A 24911-nucleotide genomic window follows, 5' to 3' on the forward strand; every position below is an offset into this window, starting at 1 on the left:
AATTTGTTTATTTAATTAAATTATTTAATATAATCAGAAGTGAGATGAGACTAGAAGTACTGAGCTAACCAAATTCTTCACTCGGCGAAAGTGAATATTCTTGATAACACACCAACGGTTGGCCCTCTGGTGGCGGTTTCAGAATTTCCCCTCCAAAACGTGAGACGCTCGCGGTGGTAGACGGCCGAACTAGATTCAAGCACCCGCGTCCGTGTTTCGCCGCTTTAGGTTGAGGGGAAGGAGGTAGGAAATATTTTTGGAACTCGACCAATTTTTTTCTCTCTAGTTTTAGCGCGTGGGAAGCGGCATAAAATCCTCAAATTTGATCACTAGTGCCAGGATCTACTATCAATGCTAGAGCCCTTCACTTCTAGTCTCATCTCACTTCTGATATAATTAAATAAATATAACTGCAAATAAAGCACCACTCCAAATATTCCACGAAATTGAAACAAAGCATTTTTTTTGGCACGCAATATTATTACAGTCTCACTTTTTGCACCATTTATTACTTAATTTCAAATAATTAATTAAAAATAAGCGTTAGAGATAATTAAAATACCGCAAATTCTCCCCCATAAATTCTTGGTATTATATTCTGGGTCCAATAATAATATTCTTAAAAAAGCCCAAAAAAAACGTAAGGAACCGCAATTTATTATATTGGACAGTTAAGGTTAATTTTAATATATAATATTTATTTTAATTAGGCTGTTGATTGTCTCGTAATATTTAATTATTTTGGGCAATGACGTTCTTGTTGTTGTTTTTAAATACCATATTATACTTATTTTTATTATAAACAATTTAGTACCAATATTATTAATTGAGCCATTATATTTACTAAATACCTTTAAGTTTACCAGCTTTTAAAAATGGGATTTTTTTTACAATCAATTAGTAATTTAAACAAAATATTTACACATATATAGAAAAAGATTATTTGGCTCACGGACTAAACTTCGCTACTTTTTTTTTAGCGAAACGTTGGGTTTACTTAATTATTTTAATTTAACTCTCATTAATTAATAATTATCTCCCGTTTTATTAAGAGAGAAAAATGTGTGCAACTTTTTTTAGGCTGAAAAAGGCACAGTTTTTTTTTAAATATTCGTGTATTTTTTGTTTTCTATTGAGAGTTCTTTTTTAAGCTATTTATAACACTAATTTTATGAGAGTTTTCAAGTTATATTTACTTAAATATCACGAAACCGTGCAAAGAGCGCAGAATTTTGCTGACGGGCACGTCCTGTTCACATTGTCTTCCTCAGCTTTTTTGCGAATTTTTTCTGTATGAAATGGAATATGTTTGGGTTGTTTTTTGGGTTTTTTTTTTATTTTGATAGAAAGAATTATTTTAATTTTGTTATTTACCCGCTATTTCACGTTTATCAATGGCAGTTAACCCTTCGAAAATTTCTTTCATTGGATTTTTAGATTGGGGTAGTCCGTGTAGCCAGATTAGTAACATTCTGTAACCGTGTTCTTTGTAACTACATTTACCTGAAACGAGATATTGATATTATGCAAATTTGAACGTTTCTTGAAGAAATGTACGCTTTTCTTGAAGAAACGTACGCTTTTTTTCGAAGAAACGTACGCTTTTTTTCGAAGAAACGTACGCTTTTTTTCGAAGAAACGTACGCTTTTTTTCGAAGAAACGTACGCTTTTTTTCGAAGAAACGTACGCTTTTTTTCGAAGAAACTTACGCCTTTTTTCGAAGAAACTTACGCTCTTTTTTCGAAGAAAAGTACGCTTTTTTTCGAAGAAAAGTACGCTTTTTTTCGAAGAAACGTACGCTTTTTTTCGAAGAAACGTACGCTTTTTTTCGAAGAAACGTACGCTTTTTTTCGAAGAAACGTACGCTTTTTTTCGTAGAAACGTACGCTTTTTTTCGAAGAAACGTACGCTTTTTTTCGAAGAAACGTACGCTTTTTTTCGAAGAAACGTACGCTTTTTTTCGAAGAAACGTACGCTTTTTTTTTCGAAGAAACGTACGCTTTTTTTCGAAGAAACGTACGCTTTTTTTTCGAAGAAACGTACGCTTTTTTTCGAAGAAACGTACGCTTTTTTTTCGAAGAAACGTACGCTTTTTTTTCGAAGAAACGTACGCTTTTTTTTCGAAGAAACGTACGCTTTTTTTTCGAAGAAACGTACGCTTTTTTTTCGAAGAAACGTACGCTTTTCTTCAAAAACGTATGCTTTTTTTTTCAAGAAAAGTATGTTTTTCCTCGAGAAACTTAATAGTTACCCGTGTATTGGTGTTCAATAGCTTTAATATGCTCCTCGGCGAAGCCCCAATGCCTGGCTAGCCTCTTCCAATCATTCTGTTGCAAATAAGTTTTGGCGAGCAACCATAGTATCTCCTGCATTCGTTTAAATTGCGCTTCGGCTTGCTGTTCGGTTTGTTGGACGGTTATTGAATCTTTGCAGGTGTCTTCGCAGTCCACCAGAGTTCCGCTCTACACGCGGCGTTATAAAATATATTAACGGGGCAACACTAAAGCTCAATCACTCTTATAATAATATCGAGAGCGCAATAACCCCTGCAAGGTAGCTCATCCCTAAAACACGGATGTGCTGTAAGAACAACATTTCTACAGGCGTTCTATGGGAAATCAACGCTAAGGTTTGCCCCTAAATTGTGACTTTCGCACAATGCTTTCTGGTAGCGGGTTGGCACACTAATATTATATTTCTGTAGCGTCTAATACAGTCAAAAGCGGGAAGGTGCCATTATAGTTAATTTTATGAATCAAAAATATGTATTAATAAAATCGAGAGTTAAAATAGAAGCGACACAGGGAATCTTTATCTCCCATTTCATATAAATGTGCATCTCGTGTCTCTTCTATCTTTTCCCGATTACTTAATAATGTGGAAGATATTTTGCACATATTTTAACATATATTATAATTATCTGTGGCAAGCAAAATACCAAACGGCCTCACTCACATTTCACTAACCTTCTGTTTTTGGCCCCTTTCCACTCTGATTAACATATCGACAATGGCCGTGTAGCTTCCTCTGGCGGCTATATACAACGCCGTTCTACCACCCTAATACAATTAGAAAACAATTCAAACCAATCAAGAAACCTTATATCTACACTAATTCGTTTCTTGTTATAATAAACAACACGACAAAAATGTAAGAAAAAACTCAACAAACCCTTACTTTTTCCGTGATGGATATATCGGCCCCATTTACGAGTAGAACCTCGGCTACGTCAGAGTACCCTAATTCGGCCGCCATATGTAACGCCGTTAAATGCCTCGAATTTTGAGCGTTAACTAAGCACCCTTTTTGCACCAATAACTTCACCATTTGAGGGTTATTTCCCATCACCGCTAAGTGTAACGGTGTATTACCGTGCTGCAATCAAGGTCAAATTAGTTCGGAACAATTTACCATTGTATCATTTAATTGTCACCTTTTCTTTGACATTTATACTGGCACCAAAATCAAGTAGCGTATTGACAACTTCCGCATACCCCGCGGAAGCCGCTATATGTAACGCGGTTCTTTCTTTCTGCAAAATGTCTTTTAACTTAAAAACGTTTCTGGAGGGTATAAGGCTGGTGGTACTTACCGTATCTTCGGCTCCGGGATCGCAATTATGTTCCAGAAGTATTTGGCAAGCCATTTGGTGACCGTTTTCCGATGCCAAATGTAACGCGGTTTTACCTTCTTCGTCTCTGTCGTCAATTTCGACACCAACCCTTAGAAGTCGAACTAAGACTAAATGATGACCTTTCATGGCCGCTATGTGAATTGGCGTTCTTCCTGTCTAAGAGAAGAATTTTAAGAGTGAAAACCCCCTTATAGGTGATGAGGAAACTTGGGGAAGCGACGTGTTGATATAGAAATTCACCTTATCTTTAATTCCAGCGTCTGCGCCTGCGTAGACCAGTTTCTCGACACTTTCCATATCGTTGTTCATAGCTGCCAAATGTAGCGCCGTTTGACCATTCTATAAGAACCGTTTTGTTAAATAACGCTTTCTAAGAATTATAACTTGTTTAGGTTTATAACTATTTTGTTATTTAAAGGGCTTCGTTGAAAAGAGGCGCGAACTGAGCTCGCACCCATTTTTATCTCACGCGCGTAAAACCCGACACCCTGATAAGAGTCAACTTTTGTCATAGAGTGACACTAGGACATCCATCATCTAAAAAAGGGTTGGGTCACTTTATTTGTCACCCGCGGAGAGAATGAAAAGTTATAAAGGTCATTTTAATGGACTAATTAATCATAATCTCCGTCTCATACTCTTTAATTAATGCCGTGTGATAATTATTTAGGATTACCGCAGTCTGCTGCTAGACCATTTTAGGAAATGAATGGTTCCTTAGCTTGTTTACCCTTCGGACAGAAACTTTATAAACCTGTTTACGCCTAAATACGGGGGAAAAATCCTTTGATTATGTTGTAGCCCTACTTCTTCCCTATCCGATGATAGTAAATTTTTAGGGTTTCAACAATTAGGGTTTGAGTAATTAATTAAAACCATTAACAATACTTAACTCTATCGGTTGCGTTGACTTTAATATTCTCTACAGTTTCGAGGAGGTACGCGATGACGTCACTGTGCTTATTTTGCGCCGCGCAATGTAGAGGACTTTGGCTTTGCTATAGGAAAGAAAAATTCGAGAAAAAGAAAGAGAAACCCGCAATTAAAAATTTAGGACTTGATTCATTAGTTTTGTTGTTTTTTTAGAATATTAAGCTGCATTGCGCGCGGCTTACTCTATTCACGGCTCGGCAATTCGATCCATTTTCGACTAACATTTGCACCGCGCCTTTATGGCCGAACCACGAAGCCATTAAGAGTGGTCTCATTCCATACTGAAAAAGAAAGAAAAATTGTCTTGCATTATTAATAGGAAATTCTGGAAGCATTTTTCTTTTATTTTTAGGCCTGATTTTTCACTCTAGCTTGTCAAAATCTCCGCTCTCGCACTCACCCCTTTGAGTCAGTTAGTAGAAGGGTTAAGAGATTCACCGCAAAACGTGTATAGGAAAAGGTTTCGTGCTCAATTTTGGCGCGAGAAAAAGAAACACGCACGTGTTCTTCACTATTCATTTTCAAATTAGGCTTAATTGTAGACGTAAATTAAGGTCTTAAATTTGGCGCGAGTATTTACACGTGCTGTTCAATGTTTATTTTCAAACTAACACCTGCAATAAGTTTTTATGAAATAATTTTTTTATGAATTATAGTGCCTAAAAGTTTCTTAAACTCTCTATTATATAGTTAACGTTAGACGGAGCGAATTTAGCGATAGCTATTGGCGATATCACAGCGTGACACCTTCTCTCTCTCTCTCTCCGTCTCATTTGTGTCAAATGTCAAAACAATGACGTTATTGACGCGTAAACACTGATTCAAGTCGAGCAAAAGCCTCTGCGTCTTCAATAGGTGTCTTAGTCAATAGACATCGCGAGGATTTATGGGAAGACTATATAACCCTTCCAAACTATAGTTATATCAAATTGGAAGTGTCGAAACATTTTTGACACATTAGGATTATAAATTGTCTCGTAGGATTTAACGGACGAAAAACAATGGTATCATATAGAGTAGTTACTTAACGTCAGACCAAGTTGGAGTTCGAAAAGAAATAGCTGTTTGTAATTACATATTAATACTTTATCAACAGTATACACCAAAGCATCCCATAACTTGCGTATAGCCAATTTATGATCCATTGCAACTCCAAACGGGGCTCTTACCACGTGGTTTAAAAAATTTAGGCGCCTATATACTTTGAGAGAGAGAGAGAGCGCGCGCGTTTAATTTTTCTATGGAAGTTTCTCTCCCATATTGATATTGGCCTCTAATGGTCTTCCGGACCCAGAAATTGCTCGTTTGTAAGAAAAGCACGTGCCTCGTCTCGAGTCTCCCAAAGTCTCAACCCCTGCAACCGCGTGCCCTTCTCCTTAGCGACAACTTCAATATGCATAAGCGGCGTGTTGCGTGGGTTGGACCGGGTTGCGTTTGGTTTGGGTGGTCAACCTACAGGCCTACTACAAGTTCCAACAACCCTATCCAAATTATTTTTCGCCTACTGTCTAGAAATTCGCGAGACTATCGTAAGTTTAACAACACAACCGGAAGTGATTTATGCTTCTCACGAATGTTGACTGTAACGAAATGACAGTTAATTTTAAGCCCTTCAAAATACATACATTCACTAAAGGCTCTAAATTCATACAATAGTCATACGTTTATTACTAAGGGGTGAATTCAATAGATTCATTGCATGATAATTGTGTGTAGAGTCCGTTTCGGTTAGAGAAAGCAAACCGCGCGGCGTGTCGACGTGTTGTTTCGTTGGATATTATTTTAGTAATGGGATTTCCTGATCTCTGACTAACGAAAAGTAGTTTAATTTTGTTGCGCTTACTAAGTAATTGCGCTAAAAGGCAACACTTATCTCTAATAAAACGTTTGCCGGGAAGATATTTAGACCATTTTTGCAGTTGGGGATAAACCTAACAGGCAAATTAGACGAATTTAAACTAACTTCAGCGTAAGAATAGGACTTTAAAACTTTACATTATGCAAATTAAGCTCCTACCGTAGCCAATGGGCTTCTTCGTAACGCCGATAGACACTTTAAAGATAAGGTGAAAGCTACGTTTAAAAGCGTGCGTGACCCCTATAACCCACCTCCTCGCGATAGGGGCAATTGAGTATTGGTTTTGCTTTTAAGCGTAATTGCTAATTAGCCATGGTCAATTTATAAGAGGGGTATCCTATACCCTTGAGATAAACGATGCCTCTTAATGAAGCCTTCAACCTCGTGCTCCCGCGCGGGAACCCCGTGCCCCGAAGGCGCGAAATACGTAAACTCCCCCACCCCGCTTGCCCTTCAATGCCTTAGGTACCCCTTTTTTATTGACCAAGGCCCGCCTGTATAAGCGTTCTTATCTTTTTCCCCACTGTCTTTAATGAACTTCCACGTTATACTTTAGGCGCCCATTTTTCCCATCACCTAAAGGTGCACCAAGGTCCCTTATCGTTTCTTTCCGAAGTACCTATGAACTATTCTTCTTTATAGGCTTAAACTAATTACGTATAACGACGCTCTAGTAACCGTTTTCTGAAACTAGTTTTAAGTTTTTAATCTTAAAAAACTAAATTTTATACTAAATATTGGTTTTATGACGCTATACCAAACTTTGGTGCCGAAGAATGTTTAACATCTGGTTATCGTGTTTTTGAATTTAACGCTCTCGTGCACGAGAACACGCGCGCTTTTTTTTTGTATTTGTTAAGCCTAATTTGAAACTTTTTCAAATTAGGCTTAGGAATAGGATGGAAACAAAGGCTTATTTTTCACTGGCGCTTTGAACTTTATACTCGGAATTCCTTTAGAATATAAATATATATTTAAATTTGGATATTTAAAACGGTTTCTCCTTTTTTACCAAAGATTCCTAGATATTGGAAGCAGTATTGCAAAATAAGAGGCTATGTAACACACCAAACAATGTAGGTGGGAAAAAAATCTTGAAAATATTATAAGATAGGAAATGGTAATAAATATAAACACATTTTAAAAATACAGTACATATAGAATTCTTGAAGAAAAAAAACCCCTAGATATATAAATATATATTATTACATTTCACGCTGAGTTTACACTAACTTCAATACCATATTCATTCAGTATCCCAATGTGTTTTTTACGCCCTCTAACACCTTAAGGCTAATTGCTTCCTCTTGTTGAACTCTGTGAACTCCACGCGGTCCGGTCCCTCTCTCTCTATATACCCCGGCCCTAACAACCAACCGAGTTGCCAACCCACTCGGTAATAAAGTTAGAAACTTCAATTCTGCTTTTAGATCTACGGCAAGAAGAAGAAAGGGAAGGGGACAGTATATATAAGTTTTGTTGCTTTTGGATGCGAGAAATAAAAAGCCCTCCTGGGGGAACTTTCATAGAGGTCGGCCAGAGAGAGAAATCGTAAAAAAAAAAAGAAAAAGCAACTATAGAACTTCTTAGAACCTTAACAAAATGAAGGGGAAAGACAGACAAAGGAGTTAAAAACATCAGTCGGTTCCCGAGCGCGCCACCAATGAACTAAAGCCTTAGCCAAAGATAAGGAAAACGCTTGGATGAAGTCCATAACTGTTAGTAACATAATTATTTTCAACATTTTACGTTTTTGAAAAGTTTCCTTAAGCCTTGGTTTAAATATTTCGCGCGGTTTAAAAAGTTGTAACGTCACGCGCTTTGCGAATTCCTTAATCTTCGTTAAGCCTTTGTTAAGGTTTTTAAAATTTGAAATTGCGCGAGCTTTAACAATTGATAGTGTCACGTGTATCGTTTTCACTTCGAGGAAGGTACTTCGGATTGGGTAAAAATCATTCTTACGTACACGGCTTTCCACTTTATTAATTGGGTGTTTGCGTATAAACGCGGCGGTTTAAAAATGGGAACAGTTTTTTTTTCTTAGCTCCGCTGGCGCTATAGAAAATGTTGTTAACCTCCTCCTCACATTTGTTACACAGTAACGATCCGCCATTTTTTCTAAACGCCCCTCCCTTTACTGGTTTCTCAAACCGTCCCACCCCCTTATTTTTTTCGCTACAAATATACTGACTGAATTGACAAGGGAATTGTGAGCTATGTCAAAATCCTTAAGCCTAATTTTTATAAGGCCAACTTAAGAAGTTTATAGTGAAATTCCGTCCTAAATGGATGGTAGCTGCCAGAAAATAGAAATAACTACAAATCCTTTAGGCGGCATCTCTAAAAATACCGTATACCCTTCTAGCTACCCATAAAAAGAAAACACCTGTATCTATTGCTTTTAACATCAATATTTCATCGTAAACGACCTATAACCCTTTGATGTACCATACCCTTTCCCCCATCCTTATGTAACATCATTTTAAAAGATTGATCCTTTACTATATACACAAGTTTATATCGCTTCCTTGAAATATTATATTGACATTTTACGACGTAGTAGACGTAAAGGGCATAAAAAAAATAGGCTTGGGCTGAAAAAATGTTTCATCTTACTTTATCTGGTATTTCTACGTCACATTTGGCGTGTATGAGTAAAGCCAGGACCTCCAGATGACCTTTGCACGAAGCCCAATGGACGGGGGTTCGATCCAGCTATGGAAAGAAACAAAGGAAGACGAAATCAGTATTATGGTTGTTTTCAAAAACAGTTTATGGTGTTAGGTATCGTTTGACAAGGGCCATTTTGCGCTATCATGCCCATAAAGGAGTTTTCCCTATCATTTAAATTAGCTAACTTCTGACGTATGAGCAATAGAGTCTCAATTTCGTTAACATATTGCACGAACAACACTTTCTGTTTATCTACCCTTCCTCTACGGTACATGGGACTCGAAAAGAAGCTAGTATTTATATTGTTCCTCTATTTCTTTATCGTTTTTCTGGGAACTTAAAAAGCCTTGAAAAAAAATCCCAAACGAAATTGAATTCCTGGCATCACGTGTATCAGTTAGGGAACTGGCCCGGATTTGCTGCTTCGCGTTTGTTATATAAAACGCTTCTCCTTGAGCGTTCTCGTTTAAGCTAAGGTGAAAATAGAAAAGGAACAATTTCTATACTAGCTTTTTTCCTTAAATTTGAGAGAACCATATAGAGGAGATGAAGCTATAGAATCCAAGGAAGAATCCTGGTTATTAGAGAGTTTAAGAAACTATCGGTGTAAGTCAACCATCCCGAACTTAAGCTAATTTGAAATTGAATGAAAATTGTAAGCACGAGCTCACGTGTCATTTCATTTCTCGTGCAATTTAAGCTTGAAACTTATCGTGTCGCGTGACAAACTTTCCACGTTTTTCGCGCAATTTCTTCAACTCTCTAATGACGATCTCGAGGCAATCATATTTTCAAAAGTAAATATTACGGAATGAATAAGAAAATGTAACGCCTTATAACTTTACGGTATATCTTCCCGAAAATTACACCACCATTTTTTTCTTTGCGAAATATGATTATGTATATTTTATAATGAGAATTTTCTAGATGACGGAAACTCACTTCTGTTTGTTCGGTATCGTAGTATGATATTTGGATTTAAACGCGCAATTTTGTTTTATCGATCCAAGAACTATTTTGAAATCGATTTGGTTTTATATCCAAGTATGGTTTATACGTATTGCGTATTCAGGATGGAACGTGTAAATTACATTGGATAACAGCGTAATTCGGCACCTGAGATTACGATTGGAAATGTATATATGTAGGCCTTGGAAAAATGCATTTTTCTTCTTTTTATGAAAGGTAGCCATACGTCTTATCTTGTTCATCTTGATATTGTGAATGTAGGTTAAAGGTGACGTCCCTTACTCAAATTGACTACTTCCCGCCTTTTAGTTCATTCAGTTCACGCGATCAAATCTAATCGAGATTTATCGATAGGGTAAATCATAAAAAAGCACTCCCCTAAACGAAAAACTTCCCTGATAAATTTGGTTTTTTTCAATTGACCCGGGTCAGGAGGGGTTAAAAATGGCGGCGAAAAAGGGTCAATGCCTTCGGAATAACCCTTAACACTTAAAATATTTACTAAGCCTAACTTATTTACGAACAGAAACAACCTCGAAAGATAGGAATCTCTGCAAGTATACAAATTATTCCCTTACCAAATCATTTCTCATAATTTGTCAAAAATGGTTTCGCCAAGGCTTAGGTTTTAGCCAAGGCTTACCTATCTGATGATGAAAGTTATTAATGGGTGTCCCCCTACACCTCGAGGCCTTGAAGTAAGACCCCCCCCCCCGGGGATGAAAAGACCCCAGAATGTCCAAAAAGAAAGGAAATGTAGGAATAAATCATGATAAACTAAGGAAAACGCGATCGCAGTGAATATGTTAGGCTTAAAAGAGTGTAAATATGATTGGTCTTACGTTGCTCCTGGAATTGACGTCGACTTTGGCCTCGATGAGTCTTTTGACAAGTCCCACGTCATTTCGGATGGCACCTTCGTGTAATAGAAGCTCTTGCTTGATTCCTACACAAAGAAACAAATGACGAAGAAAATGCATTAGATACAAATCCCGTCGTGTCAAAGACTAAGGGATGGAGAGGGACATGGGAATTAGGCTTAGTGTAACTTCCGGTTAGCTGCTTGGAAAGAGGAAGCTAAGAGTTCTTCAGATTATAAGGTATTTCGTGTATGTTCTTCCGTACGACCGTATTCACTGATCACGTGAAATAAATTAAGCGTTAAAGCGCGCAGAATTTTAAAATTAATTAAAAACAAATAAAAAAACCAAGGCTTAACGTATATAATCACAAAGCACGAGATATTTAAGATTATTTTTTCCACGTGCCAACTTACAGGGGTAACACTGATAATGTATTTCCTATGAGCCCCTGTAAAACTCCGTACCCGCAATACACCGGTGTACTATTTTTATGTTTTTCATAAAATTCGATTCTTTCCTAATTCTGTCATAATTTAGTAGTGTTTTTTCTTGGCATATTATTGAAGCCCTAGTTATGTTCCTTGGTTTATTAGCAAGTACTTCAAAATCAATGCTAGAGCGACATTTTATTTTTCTCTTAAATTATAAATTCTAATACATTTTTAACAAAGAAGGCAGGAAGCTTTTAGCTTTTAAAGTTATTTTAAGTTTGTTAAAATGGAGCCTAGGGACGCACTCCATGCTATTAATAATTAAAGCTATTTATGCGTATTTCTTTTTATATTATTATTATTTCAAATCGCATTCAAGGAAATACGTCAGTGGATTTAATCGAAATTAGTCCCAACCCAAAATAGAATAATAAATTCTTCCACTTAAATTAATTCTAATGATCGTTGTGGTGGTTTGAATTTACCAATTAAAGCGTAAATAATTATACATTCAAATATAATGAATAATAAGTTTTAATTTATCTCGTTTTCCAAGTTAAATTACGCTCTGTTAATTGCAATCTCTTTACCTTTACGATGTCTCTTACGATGCAAATACTTCGTATTACGATTCATCTCGCGTAATTTATTCACTAATTTTTGGAGGTTTTGGTTCCGCTTCTATCCTATTTGCTTCCTAAAATCAGATTGAGTCGCTTCCCCCTTCTCCAGATCTCTTAAATTCGCGCTCTTTAATCGATTAAAACATCTGACTGAATGCGTATATACGCGATGGACCTCTTGTCTCTATGTTTAGCCTAACCCAAATTGGTTATCATCTGGGATTTTAGGTATTGCTTCCTCGCGCCAATAGTATCCTAGTTTAAAGTTTGTAGGTCTTCTAATCAAATCACTAGATTAACTTCTAGAAAATTATTTTTAGTCGTGTGCTACATACAAATGCGCGCGCCATTGAAAGCATCGTCTGCTACAGAAAGGGTATGAACGTACTATAAGTTGTTTTTGTAGCTGGTCTAACTGATACAAGGTTTAGCGGGGATAAGAGGGCAAACTGAAAGACACCCACACAGTATACATTGCGTTTAATTAGGCTTAGGTTCGATTAGGCTATGATTAGGTTAGGTTCAATGGGTCATCTGGTTTGTTTTCTAGCCGATAACGTTTCACTTTCCCTTTAAAAAATATATAACATCATTTATAATGAATTTCCTAATTTTTTACTGGGAAATTGTACCTCCTGTAAAGGCGGGGGAATCCCGACTCCACTGTTTTTTAACCGCGTACTGCATAATGCAATCTTCCACTTTCACCTGGTGCATTCTCAGGATGATATATTTGAAATAGGGGGAGGAACGAGTTCGCGCTGGAGGGGGGGGGGATTTTTTTTTTTAGTCAATATGGATGTTGGAAACCAGAGAAACCAAGAAAATGTTTATACGCAAAGTTTTGAGAGGGTTTAGAAGAGAGAGACCTAGTATAAAAAAATTGCTTTAAAAATGTCAAAACGTGTTCTGAATAGCAAATTTTTTGAAAACGCCTCTCAATGTTTATATTTGATCGGAAAAATTTTTTGAGGTGGAGTAGCATTTTTTTTTTTTTTACTTTCTTCTTGATGTCGTTCTTTCCACGTCGAGTTTGAAACGATATTTTTTTGTCCGTATATTTTAGCATAATATAAATTTAAAGTTATTGTTGCAGTCAAAAGTGATATAGATAAATAGGATACATACAGCAACATTCCATTAACGAATATTTATCTCGCTTCTGTATTATGGGAACTCTGAGCTATAGTAAGAAACCAGGTACTTGGAATCTTTAAGAAGCTTTAGAACATGTAATAATATCTGATTGAAGATAAGGGGAAGGGCTTAAAACTTTGTTAAACCGCCTTCCTCATTGGCTATTCAAGTATAAGGGACAACCTTTGATCCTAGGTTTACCCGCTCAAAACACGCAAAGATAACTTGTTTACATTCGGGTTCGGCGCTCAAAAGGTCGCTTGAATCTCGGCACGGGTCGCTACGTCACTATCACGTGGTTTTTAATGTCAAATACTTAATTCGTGACGTCAGGGGTGACGGCATTTACACGCATCCCCTTTAATTCAAGCAAAAAGGCCTATAGAAAATGACCTGTTAAAGATTCCAAGTTGAAGAAATCTATACACTGAACCTTTTCAGTAACATTTAAAATAAGGTTATCTCATGCTACACTTTCTATTCTAAATATGATATGATAGGAAAGGAAAGGCGAGCCCACGTTTTCGCTTAGGTTCATAAGATCAGAAACTAGATTTAAATTTTTATGATTTCATATCCAATATCATCATACCAACCAACTGGAGATTAGTTTTGAAATCGTATATCCTATCTGGGAATTGTTTTAACTCTGGGGCGGGGGGGATGTAAGAAAAGGGAAAGGGGAGGGCTGGAAATCAATTTCTTCCGGTTGAAATAAAGAAGCAGAAACTGTTCTTGCAAGTATAGTTTCGAAACCTTCTGATCCGTCTAAAAAGCGAACATTGTTGATATAAGGCAGGTTATACTTTATTTTTTTTTGTTTTTCCTTCATCTCTTTGGTCCCCCATGACCTCTTGACCCTCTCCTCTATTTTTTGAGCCCCCATATACCAAATGCCATAAGTGAAAACGTGACCAAAAATTCGGTTCATGAATTAATTCATTTAACTCCTGAATTTTTTCTTTTTTTTTGAAATTTCCTAATTTTAATTAATTTTCTGTCGTGGTGGTGATTTATAGGTTTTGGGTTTAAATATATTTCATGCTAGGCGAAGAAAATAACAGGTTTTTAACATTCTTGGAAGAATTCGGTAGATTCTCCAGAAACCCCCCCCCCCCCCCCAAATATAGAAAAATTATTAGTTAAAGCCTTAAAGAATTATTTTTTGAAGAAATTATTATCTTAACCACGATAGAAAGCGTTACTAATAGACGGACAGAGTTGCGTGTTTATTTTACCTTTTTTAAAAAGGTTTTACTTAAACAACAATATTCCAACGTTAGATAAAATTATTTAGAGACCAAGGCTTATCTCCCTTAAATCCTTTGGGAAATTAAGGGACATGTATTATTATATTTTTCGTCTAAATCTTACGCAACTCCGAAAATCCTGAACTAAATTATAATTATACAACCGTCAACCGTCCATTGCAAATTTCGACTCGTGTCGAGTACTCCAGTTGTTATATTTACACAAAGACATTAAAATTAACAGAATTTAAAGTTGTTTGGGAATAATTAGGCTTAACATCAGATTGAAAAGAGAGAGAGAGAAAAAAAATAAGAAAAGTAAACATTAATTTTAAAGTGTAGATTACTACGCAATCTGCCCCTCGCCTGGGAAAATTGTTGTCAAAAGGGAAGGCCTACATTTAGGGGAACGCTTTAGCATTGGTTTTCCATAGAACGCCTGTAGATATGTTTCAACCGCTATACACCAAGGCTTAACGGGATAGTAAGTTAATATATAAAATTGTTTAATTAAGAGTTTCGTGTTTGAAAATATCGTAGTATTTGCTTTTCCTGATAATGAATTTTTCCCCTGAGTCTAAAATTAACATAAGTAAATAAACCAAAAGTAAGTTAGCCAAGGCTAACGCGCCGAGAAAACTGGAGTCAATAGACAAGTTTCAATATTTTCGATTCTGAAGCGGACGACGGAGGAAAAAAAAGTGCGTTAAGCCTTGGCGCACGAGTCGGGAATAAGATGGATTTCTTACAGAAAAAAGTTGGCTTTTATTTGTTTTTTTGGAAGAGTTGGTACGTTCCCTTTTAACTTACGGTTTAGTGACAATCTTAGAAAATCGATAATTAGGCTCCCCTTAAAATGAAATGGTTCTAAACAGAATAAAAAAAACCAACCAAAAATGAGAGACCGATTAATCCTAACCACGCCATGGGTCGCCTATAATTCTTGTTTTATTTACGCTTTGGAGCGAGATTGGCATATTAATGAGTTCGAGTTGCAAATATAGCACACTAAGCCTTGGCTAGTTTTAGAAAAGGCGGGAAAGATTTAAGCCTAATGAAACCACCACGAGAGTTTTCCCATTGTTTTATTGCCGCCAAAAACTATATTGTATTGTCACAAACAAACTGAAATAAGCTTAAATCAAATAGAGCCTTATTATGATGCAATATTGCATTTTCTACTATTGTTTTTGAACAAAAATTTCAATAGTAATACATTGTCAATGGAAGCCAAACGAATGTTATGTATATATATTTTATATTATATATTGTGTCTAGAAAACCAAGAAAACACAATATTTGAGGCATACCGTTTAATCGATATTTTAAAGAGAGAGTGATATGTTAAATTTGTTAAGCCTACTCTTATAGGCCTAATTTCAATTTAGAAACTAGTAGTCAAACGGAATTCAACGTAAGGCCAAGATTAATAAATTATGTCTGTTAGAAATCTCATTCTTAACGCGCCATGTGATGACATAACGCATATATATATAACAATGATTTTCAGATTAGGCTTAGCAAAATTATCCAGCAATTAATTTCTCCGTACAATACACGCGCTTGCGGGTTCTCCACCGGGACATTCAAAACTGTACATTTCATTCTTTTATAAAGAGTGTTATTATTAAGATGCCTTTTAGAGGAAGCGTAAAGCTCTATACTGTATGTTGCGTATTTAGAGGTAAAGAGGTCATAGCGGGTTTAATTAAGAGAATTTACGAGGATTCCTTAGGAAAAGGCAAGAATGAGAAGCTCCAAAACTAGCCGCGTGCTGTATGGAAGACAAGTTATTGTTCTACTTAGCGGTATTAACTACATTAGTCTTCTCTAATAATATTCGATAGAATTAAGGGTCTGCTCCGCTATTTTATGCCAAAACAGAAGCAACCGAGGCCTAAAATTGTACATTTCAAGTTTCAACCCCTTGCCTAGGTTTAAGAGGAGGTAAGAAGGTTGAGGAATGTATTTGTTATTTCTAAACTTAAACATGCCTGTAAATACATGCAACAAAGAGATATTGAATGCGCTCTAACTGTATTTCAATTAATACTATGAAATGCACTAACATACTCAAAGGGCATTTCCCTATCTCTAGTAGAACCAGAGTTATGAGCCTCCAAAGTTGGGTGTAATGTTATTCCTATGGAGTGTATGTTTATGAACATTTTGCTAAATTACTCGGCCCCATTTTACTCGATCCCACAGTTTTTAGTATGGTTGGATGAGGGCCAAATAGGACTATATCATACTCTAAGGACATCCCCGTATCTCTAGTAGAACCAGAGTTATGAGCCTCCAAAGTTGGGTGTAATGCTATTCCTATGGAGGAGGGTATGTGTATGTATTTTCCTGAATTACTTGGCTCCTGTTTACTCGATCCCCAAGTTTTAGTACGGTTAAATGGGGGCAAATAGGACTATAACTGCAATGCATCTGAAGCAAATGGTATATCACTAAATGTAGTGCAATGCACCAAAGAGATATCAATGCGTAATAAGGAGAAAGTGCTTCATTGCAACGCACTTTCGAATGTAATGAATGCACCTTTAATAACTAAACTATGCTATCTCATCTAGTATCATCGGGTAATGTACAACACATTTAACCTACAATATTAAGCTTAAACTTATAGTATAGTCATTTTCGAAGCTATCGCCTGCCTTCTCCGAACTTAACACCCATTTTCCAACGCCGTAAATTTAATATATTTAAATCGAGTTCCTTAAACCCTATACTCTCTCCTCAAATCGATATTATTGCCGCGGATTAGAATCTTCTTCTACTTAGGATCGTAATATTTCCCGCTGAAATTGATTACTTTCGAACCTGATAGTTATAATTAATTGCCTTCGTTTAAATTTAAACCGATTCCCTCGCGTGTGTCGTGTCATCCTTTTAATATAGTCCTACTTTATCTTGGTAGGACCAACCATAAGTTCATAAGATTTGTTCACCATAAGTTTGTTAATCTCTGGTTTTGAAGCTTGTCATGAAGCGAGGGAGGTAGGTCATAGATTCGAGGTAAAGCGACGCCTGGTGAGGCGCTATCAAAGGCTTAGTAATTCAGACTAAATAGGAGCTAGATGGTAGTCCTGCAACATTAACCACCCGAGTGTAGGACTTCAATTCTCGCTTCCATCGTTCTCGAACTAGCTCGGGCTGTAAGTCTCTTAGTAGCATTACGAAGTGTATAGGTAGTGTCACACTTTTGGAACATATCTTATAAACTTATGGTAGAACCTAACCCGCGCGACATCAGGGATGATGTCACCTGGCTGTCCAAAGAAATGTTTAAAAGTTTTTAATTAAAAGTTAATTTATAGGTTAACAATTTTAACATTATGAAAACTTGCTGTGAAAAATCTAAGCGTGTTTCGTTTTAGTGGCAGTTATTTTGAAGGGAACACTTAACACCTCGGGACGAGTAAGAAGGGTACTTAGTAAAAACTAAAAGACTATATATATACATACCACTTCAGGTATTGCTCCTATAGGTATATAGTCTTTCTTATAACCAGTGTTTCGCGTGAGTAGCTCCGATTAAAGCGTCTCTCTATTCCATCGTACCTGGTTGGTGGTTTAAATACCAACTCCAACCCCTCAACATCCGCTGTAACTTTTTATCGCGTAATTTTCCTTTTCGCATAGTTGGTTCTTAATCAAGTTCGTGTTGGTTTTATTCTAGTGGTTATGGTTTAAGAAGGATATCACGTCTTCGTCTGTTATCACATGTAGATCGAAGACCTATACTCGTCTATTTATAGCTATACTGTGGATTAAACAGTTGGTAATACCTTCGTGGTAGTTGTTTTGACGAGCTTCAGTTCTGGTTATACGTACATATTTCTTGTTAGAATTGAATTAATTCTTTAAATTTAACTATAATAATATGTATTTCAGCTTGATTTAGGTAAAATGAAAGACTCAAAGACATCAAATTAACCTGATCCTAACCAAAGACATTTTAAACCTAACCTAACCTAATCCTTATCCTTATCAAACACAAAACCCAAACGTAACCTATCTTAAATACTAAGGGGGTGATCAGGTTACCGTTTTATCCCCAAATTCAAGCTATGGATCATGTAGTTTTTATTAGGTAAACACACTGGTTATAAAATCCTCCTTACTCGTTAGCTATAACTATACGCGACCTCTGCATGTTAGTGTAAACAAACTGAATATCAATAACCTTTTATGATTTGCGACTATATAAACATATTTAGAGGCGGAAAATTAGCCGGGAGGTTTTAGCAAATTTGCAAAAGACGAGAGAGGTTAGGGAATGTTTGTAAATATAGTAGTAATAGAACGTTAGGACTAATTTTGCTATTGAATAGTCGCCATCGAATTTCGTCAAAGCGGATTTTTTCCAGAGAAAACGAAAGCGATCATTTCGTATTAAAAGGACGGATTTTCCCCGGGGAGCTTGACATATAGGAAAGAGAGTGGAGGCGATAGCGAATGTGGTACGTACCTCTAGAGGAATGACTTAGTTGCAAGGATAATATGTCCGGGTCATGAGCTCTACTGGAAGTCAGTGATGATCTCTTGGAACGTTTGTCCAATTGGGCTTGTGACGAAGAATTTTCGCCCGTTCCTCGTTCGTGGTAGCTACAATTTCCTCTTTCGCTTAGCGAAGAGCGCGTAGGACGAGCCGTTGCCGCCGCTACCGACGTCTCTACGTCCATGTTGTTTCCTTCTTACGGGTTACGGGCCACCCAACTGCTATCACGCGCGCACTCGCTCCACTCTTCGCACCGTCCGTCCGTTCGTTTCACGACTCCAGCTTCTACGCGCTCTTCCCCCCTATATCCCGAAACGCCGGAGGAAGTCCGCGGAAGGAAGAGAGAAGCCTTACCGAACCTTACTCCTCTATACGTCCGCCCAAGGCTTGACGAGGTTTACCACCACGGCACCGAGCGTCAGGAGGAAAGCTAGGGACCCCTTTTCTTTTCGACCCAATCGATTTACTCTAGCTAGCTTGGGTTGTTGAAAACGCGCGAGAGAGCTCTGGAACGCAACCTGACGACGGAGAAGGTTGTAAGGTTAGTTTAGTTCATCCAGTTCAACATGCTAGAACCATCCTTGTACTTTGAGCTACCTTTAACCCCGCATATATTATATATAAACCAACACTATATTCAGACCTATATACAGTTTGAACCGTTTGCTATTGAAGGAATATCTTTAGGTAATACAATATCAAGGGTCTTCCGGAAGTCCTTTTACTGGATAGTCTATCTCGGTTCTAAAAAGGACTCGGAGTCAGAGAGACGATTATGTCTCGTCAAACAAGTTTCAATTACTTTGTCCCTGTCCCGGATGTTAGGTTTAGAGAAATCTCTCTCTGGAGTATCGATTATTTTTCATTGCATAAATCATAATTAAGATGATTAATTTCAGAAGGTTCAAGGGGGGAAAAATCGATAATTCATTAGCGAATATTTCCTTATTATTATTCCATTTTTTTTTATGAGTTTTGGATTTTCTCTCGCGAGTCAGCGTTTCCTCGAGACCTTTAGATACGGTTTTACTCTTTCTACTAAAATACAGTTGACAGAGGGGAATTACAGGACTCTCTCGGGACTGTTCCTTTCAAAAGACATCAGAGAGAAAGAAATTTTCGGTTTCCGTATCGTGACTGAGAAACTTCATTCAGCCAAAAAACGGACGGTTGAAGGAAAGTCAAAAGGCCATTGACTATGTTGAACAAGTCAAGAGATGGACATAAATGTACCATTTATAGGTTTTATGTCTGTCTTATGTCACAATTATGGACTAGAAGATGGTAACCCTGTCCATGCAAGCATACTGAACCTAACCTAAGCCAACCCTAACCTAAAATAACTTAACACTCAAGGGTCATCTTCTTTACTCGGTTTATATTAACTTTGGTAAAAGGAAACCACGATTGTTAAGAGTAAGAATGGAACATCAGATAAAAAAATTTCTAGTAAAGGGACAGTGAAAGAAATAATTTCTTTTCATGGATGCCACTCAAATTGATTTAAATTATTGTCCATGATACTGGGAATTTTTTGTTTCACCTTTCCTTTAAGCGTCCGTCTAGGTCGATAAGGTTTGTTATTAGGTAAAGATTATGTAGTAGGAAAACCCCTAACCTCTCTTTCGTTCCTTTATTGCCAAAAATTGTCAAAACGTTTACGCGTGGTCGATTTAAGCCTACTCGTCTCGTAATGTCTATTTCTCAAATTTCCGCTTTTTCCCTAAAGTGGTATAGAGATAAAATATTTCTCTTCATTTCCCGACAAAACGAGTTCTTTTAACGGTAAGAAAAGCAAACAAACAAATTTATCTAAGTTGTTTTATTTCCTTGTAACCAAAAATGGGCCCTATACCATGAACATCTTAAAGAATTTAATCCAGTCGGGAACCCAACTTGGGTAAGTATCTAAAGAACCAATGTGCAGACGTAGAACTACTACCAAAACGGAAAAGGGTTTTTTTTTCTTTACCGAAATATTTTTTATTTTTTTTCCATTCTAACCCTTGCACGGAACGTGCTTCTCGAAGATAGAGACGGAAAGCGGGACAAAAATCGCAAAATTGCGCCTTTTTTTTATTTTCCCGCGCGTTGGAAATTTACCAAAAGATTTCCCGCCAAAAATATACCATCCATGAATTCCTTAAAGAAAAGTTCAGGAACTGGGAATTGAAACTTTATAAACTGTTTTCAGGCCCTGAAAAAGGGCGAAAAGTCACGTAAGATTCTAGCCCGGGGGTCCTTCGTAAATTAAAAATACAGTCACCCAAAAATTCAATGGATTGAAAAATTCAAAAACGGGTCAAAGTTCAAATATTTCGTATTCAAATTAATGATTTTTATTCAATAGGGTACAGTTTGAAAATTTAGGAATGTTTATTTTTTACATTTATTACAAAGCAGAATCCAAAATCTTTCCAACAACAGCGACGGCTTCAATTTCAATTTTGGCGCCAACTGGAAGTTTAGCGACTTGATACGCCGCTCTAGCTGGAAATTTATCAGGGAAAAATTCCTTGTATACGTCATTTACTTTGGCAAAGTCCCCGATGTCATTCAGGAGAACGGTACACTTGACTACGTTGTTGAACGAGCTTCCCGCGGCCTTGAGGATTGCACCCATGTTATTTAGAGCTTGGCGTGTCTCGGCTTCAACCCCACCTTCCACTAGGTTTTTCGTGGTTGGATCCATACCAACTTGACCCGAAACGTAGAGCGTATGGCCTACTAAGACCCCTTGCGAATAGGGTCCAATTGCGCTTGGGGCGCCAGTTGTACTGATGATTTTGCGAACGATTGAAGCCATCTTACTCATGAAACGTCTAAGAAATCAATGAAGAATTTGAGAACGATACTGAGGCCTTTGTTAGTTAGATAGATATACAGAGCGACCTTGAATTCAGTAGATTGAGCGTTAGCAGCAGACAAACTACTGGTGGTAGAGGGGAGGGTGGGAGGCGAATTTTAGACCCCCAACAACGTTTATCTTTGATAGAAAAATTATTCTAGGCAGAAACAGTATGGGGTGTTAAATTGTTAATGATAGATTATTATTTAGCAAGCGATGGTGGGAAATAGCTTCCAATTTATTGAAGAGATTAGACCCCCTGTAGCTTAGTTTAAACTTACCATGTCCCTAGCCCTTTAAAGGGAGTAACAAGCTACAAAATAAACGTCCAACAACTTACCACGTCACTAGTCCTTTAAAGGGAGTAACAAGCTACAAAATCAACACGCAACATTATTAGGAAATTTATTTTTTATTTATTATATGAGCATCTGTTTAAAATACTTTTTTTTTTTACATTTATCTATACAAAGGATGGAAGGTGGTATACTGTCAAACCTACTTAGGTCAATTATTTTTAATTTTAATTATAGTAAACTTTAGTTTATTTTTTTACATTTTGTTTATTTTTTTCATTTAAAATTGCCAAGGCACAGCTTATTGTTGATTTAATATAAATAATTTAGTTTTTCAACTCTATTATAAATACTTAGTAATACGAAGGTTTTCAAATAAATGAGGAAAAAAGTTAAAAAAAGTGCTGAAATTATTTTTAAACTTTAAAAATAATATTTTGGCAATTTAGGCTAGGAGTTTAATTGTAATTAAGTCTAATGTTGTTAAGTTTAAATAGCGTAATAGCCATCCTTCATAAGGGTTCGTTATAGAATTCGGAAACAAAACAAATACAAGAGTTGTCAAGGTTGGGGGGGGGGGGGTTCTTTGTTTGTTTGTTTGTTTAATGACTGGAAACAAACTCCTCCAAGCTAACTGGGATAAGATTTCGAAAAGGGAGACGATTTTTCATGATAACTTGGGCGCAAAGACATTTTAAAGTTAAATGTTGTAAAGGATAGATGTTACTATGAACGTAACCATTTAAAAGTTGTAAAGGAGATTTATTTTCCAGATTGCAAAGATCAAGGTGCGCTCCATGGATTAGTAAAGTTTTAATTACGCTCCTAGCAAAAGGTTTATTAGTCGCCGCGACGTGCAACGGAGTGTTAAGATCAAAATCAACCGCGTTGGGCGCGGCCCCAACTTCTAATAGAAGTTTAACGACTTGCGTTGATGGAAAGCTGCAAATTGGGAAACGTATAACGGAGGAATTGTCCTTATAACACGCCAAATGTAAAGGTGTCCAGTTATTCCTTCCTCTGGGATTCATTCGAACAAGTCTGTAAACCGCTTTCTTCAATTCGGTATCTTCATCTTCTGACAAAGTGGATTGGAGGTGACACATCAGACCCATTAAATGCATGACGATAATCAAAGTGCGATGGAAATAGCTCGAATCTTGTTCAGCAGCCGGTATCTTAGCCATATGACGCATGGCCATCTCTACTTCCCTTAAGGCTCTTTGGAAGACTGCTAAAATGTCGCCAAAAAGAACAACCGGTTGACGACTGCGGTTTCTCATCCAGGACTCTGATATCATGAAGGAAAAGAGTTCCGCAAATGACATCAGACTACTTTGGACTCTGTTGGTTAAGGGCTCCAAGATTTGTTGCTGCATATCCAACGCGTACATCCATAACCTAATGCAACGGTCGAAGTTGCCGGTATCCGCGTAAACTGCCCCTCTGTATCTTATATAGTAGGATGTGTCTGGATGAGCCGGACCCAAGATTCTTTCTCGAACTAGCAAAGATTGCATTCTCATTTCGTCAGGATCGCACATGATGTCGTCCAGTTGTTGCGCGGTCCTGAATTCCATTGTGTTCTCATAGGCGCATATGGGAGAGAGGACAGTCGGTTTTGGTAACTGGATGTTCTCAGCATTGCGAGATCTTTCATTCAAGGCCCTCCTCCAATATCTGGCCGCTTCCAATATGTCCCTATTCTTATCAACAAAAGTCGCCCCTAGTAGTTCAAGGGCGTCAATTTTCTCTGAGGTTACAAATAAGGGAAGACTTATGAGGTACTCGACAATGTTTTTCTGGCCAGCTACAGCCGCCGACAGTAAAGGCGTCATCCCATTTGAATCAACATCAATTTTGGCTCCCATAAAGAGTAATTGTTTCATAATCTCCAAACTTCCAGATTCTGCACTGTCATGGAGTGCCGTGTTACCTATTGTCAATGTTAAAGATATTACTCCTAGACTGTTCTTTAAATGAACTGCGTTTTTGGTGTAATACCTTTAACGCTTTTCTTGTTAACATCGGCTCCAAATTTCATTAGAAATCTGGCTATTCTTTGGTGGCCTTTGTAACAAGCAATCATTAAACAAGTATGACCATGGCTATTGGGAATCTCAATGTCAGCTCCATTTTCTATCAGGAATTTGACAACATCAAAATGGCCATCAAAGCACGCGGCTCTTAAAGGAGTTGAGTTTGTCTTGGTTGTGCTATTAATGCAAGCGTTGTGTTTCACTAATACTCTAACAACGTCAAAATGACCGGCAGCAGATGCACACCATAGAGGTGGTGCACCTTCAATGATTTCACCGTCAAAGGTTACTGAGCCAACCTGAGGGTTATATCCGCTTTAGTACGCGGTTGGGTGGGGGGGGGAGCCGTTATGTTTCAAAAATTTACTTGTTCAACATCAGCGTATCCGTGTTCAATCAGATACTCAACAACGTCTGCGTGACCATTTCTGGACGCGATGATTAGAGGAGTACAACCATTGGTGTAGCTGTTTACCAAACTTTTAACCTCTTGTTTCAATCGCATTTCGAGAAAAAGCTACGCGAGATGCAAGTTTTTACATTCGCTTCTACTCTCGGTTAATTAAAGTAATTCTATTGTTTTCTTATAAGCCTAAGGAATGTGTGGGGGAACTTCTAACTCACCTTGAGGATGTAAAGTTTGCCCTCTCGGGCGGTGTTAAATACCACTTTCTTAAATTCCATCTTTAGTTTAACCGCTCAAAAACCAACTACTATCGATTATTACCCGTTTAAATTTAATTACAAGTACATTATTGAACCGCGCGTACGAGTATGTGTTACGTACATCGCAATTAATTTGTATATTGTTGACGAAATACGGAAATGGGCGAGAAAATATCCGGA

General features: G+C 37.2%; 3 protein-coding genes across 6 annotated transcripts; all 3 read right to left on the reverse strand.

The window, feature by feature from the left end:
• Window positions 1-302: 302 nt before the first annotated feature.
• Window positions 303-19178, reverse strand: LOC149692612 (uncharacterized). Of its 4 annotated transcripts, none has more exons than XM_089868420.1 (13): window positions 18853-19178; window positions 10911-11014; window positions 9043-9141; window positions 4751-4849; window positions 4529-4633; window positions 3876-3974; window positions 3594-3791; window positions 3435-3533; window positions 3179-3376; window positions 2968-3060; window positions 2253-2463; window positions 1375-1503; window positions 303-1289 (listed from the first exon to the last, which is right to left on the reverse strand). In XM_089868420.1, the coding sequence occupies exons 1-13, from the start codon at window positions 19064-19066 to the stop codon at window positions 1204-1206; spliced, it is 1734 nt and encodes a 577-aa protein (XP_089724546.1). In that variant the 5' UTR covers window positions 19067-19178; the 3' UTR covers window positions 303-1203. The 4 variants fall into 4 exon arrangements, with proteins under 4 accessions (XP_089724546.1, XP_089724545.1, XP_089724548.1 ...); XM_089868419.1 differs by having other exon boundaries at window positions 3173-3376; XM_089868422.1 differs by lacking the exons at window positions 303-1289; window positions 1375-1503 and having other exon boundaries at window positions 2289-2463; window positions 2957-3060.
• A 2020-nt stretch (window positions 19179-21198) lies between these two features.
• Window positions 21199-21962, reverse strand: UK114 (reactive intermediate imine deaminase A homolog UK114). Its single transcript, XM_089868433.1, has 2 exons — window positions 21775-21962; window positions 21199-21704 (listed from the first exon to the last, which is right to left on the reverse strand). Exon 2 carries the CDS (start codon window positions 21695-21697, stop codon window positions 21275-21277), a length of 423 nt encoding a protein of 140 aa, XP_089724559.1. The 5' UTR covers window positions 21698-21704; window positions 21775-21962; the 3' UTR covers window positions 21199-21274.
• Window positions 21963-22427: 465 nt separating this feature from the next.
• Window positions 22428-24896, reverse strand: LOC149692614 (protein fem-1 homolog C). Its single transcript, XM_089868413.1, has 4 exons — window positions 24690-24896; window positions 24433-24582; window positions 24031-24364; window positions 22428-23962 (listed from the first exon to the last, which is right to left on the reverse strand). Exons 1-4 carry the CDS (start codon window positions 24747-24749, stop codon window positions 22629-22631), a joined length of 1878 nt encoding a protein of 625 aa, XP_089724539.1. The 5' UTR covers window positions 24750-24896; the 3' UTR covers window positions 22428-22628.
• Window positions 24897-24911: the final 15 nt, after the last annotated feature.

The sequence above is a fragment of the Phalangium opilio genome, unplaced genomic scaffold (assembly GCF_054372755.1).
Source record: "Phalangium opilio isolate 3A_F unplaced genomic scaffold, DU_Popi_V2 ptg000024l_1, whole genome shotgun sequence".
In the NCBI taxonomy this organism is placed as follows: Eukaryota; Metazoa; Arthropoda; class Arachnida; order Opiliones; family Phalangiidae; genus Phalangium; species Phalangium opilio.

What these genes read in the sequence shown, in the direction of transcription:
- LOC149692612 (XM_089868419.1), bottom strand. Translation starts at nt 19,066, where the DNA reads ATGGACGTAGAGACGTCGGTAGCGGCGGCAACGGCTCGTCCTACGCGC. An exon ending in AAGTCAACGCAACCGATAGA is followed by an intron (nt 3,975 to 4,528) that starts GTTAAGTATTGT and finishes CGGTTCTTATAG; the next exon opens with AATGGTCAAACGGCGCTACA. An exon ending in CCATCACGGAAAAAGTAAGG is followed by an intron (nt 3,061 to 3,172) that starts GTTTGTTGAGTT and finishes TAATTGTATTAG; the next exon opens with GGTGGTAGAACGGCGTTGTA.
- UK114 (XM_089868433.1), bottom strand. Translation starts at nt 21,697, where the DNA reads ATGAGTAAGATGGCTTCAATCGTTCGCAAAATCATCAGTACAACTGGC.
- LOC149692614 (XM_089868413.1), bottom strand. Translation starts at nt 24,749, where the DNA reads ATGGAATTTAAGAAAGTGGTATTTAACACCGCCCGAGAGGGCAAACTT. An exon ending in GATACGCTGATGTTGAACAA is followed by an intron (nt 24,365 to 24,432) that starts GTAAATTTTTGA and finishes TATAACCCTCAG; the next exon opens with GTTGGCTCAGTAACCTTTGA. An exon ending in TAACAAGAAAAGCGTTAAAG is followed by an intron (nt 23,963 to 24,030) that starts GTATTACACCAA and finishes CATTGACAATAG; the next exon opens with GTAACACGGCACTCCATGAC.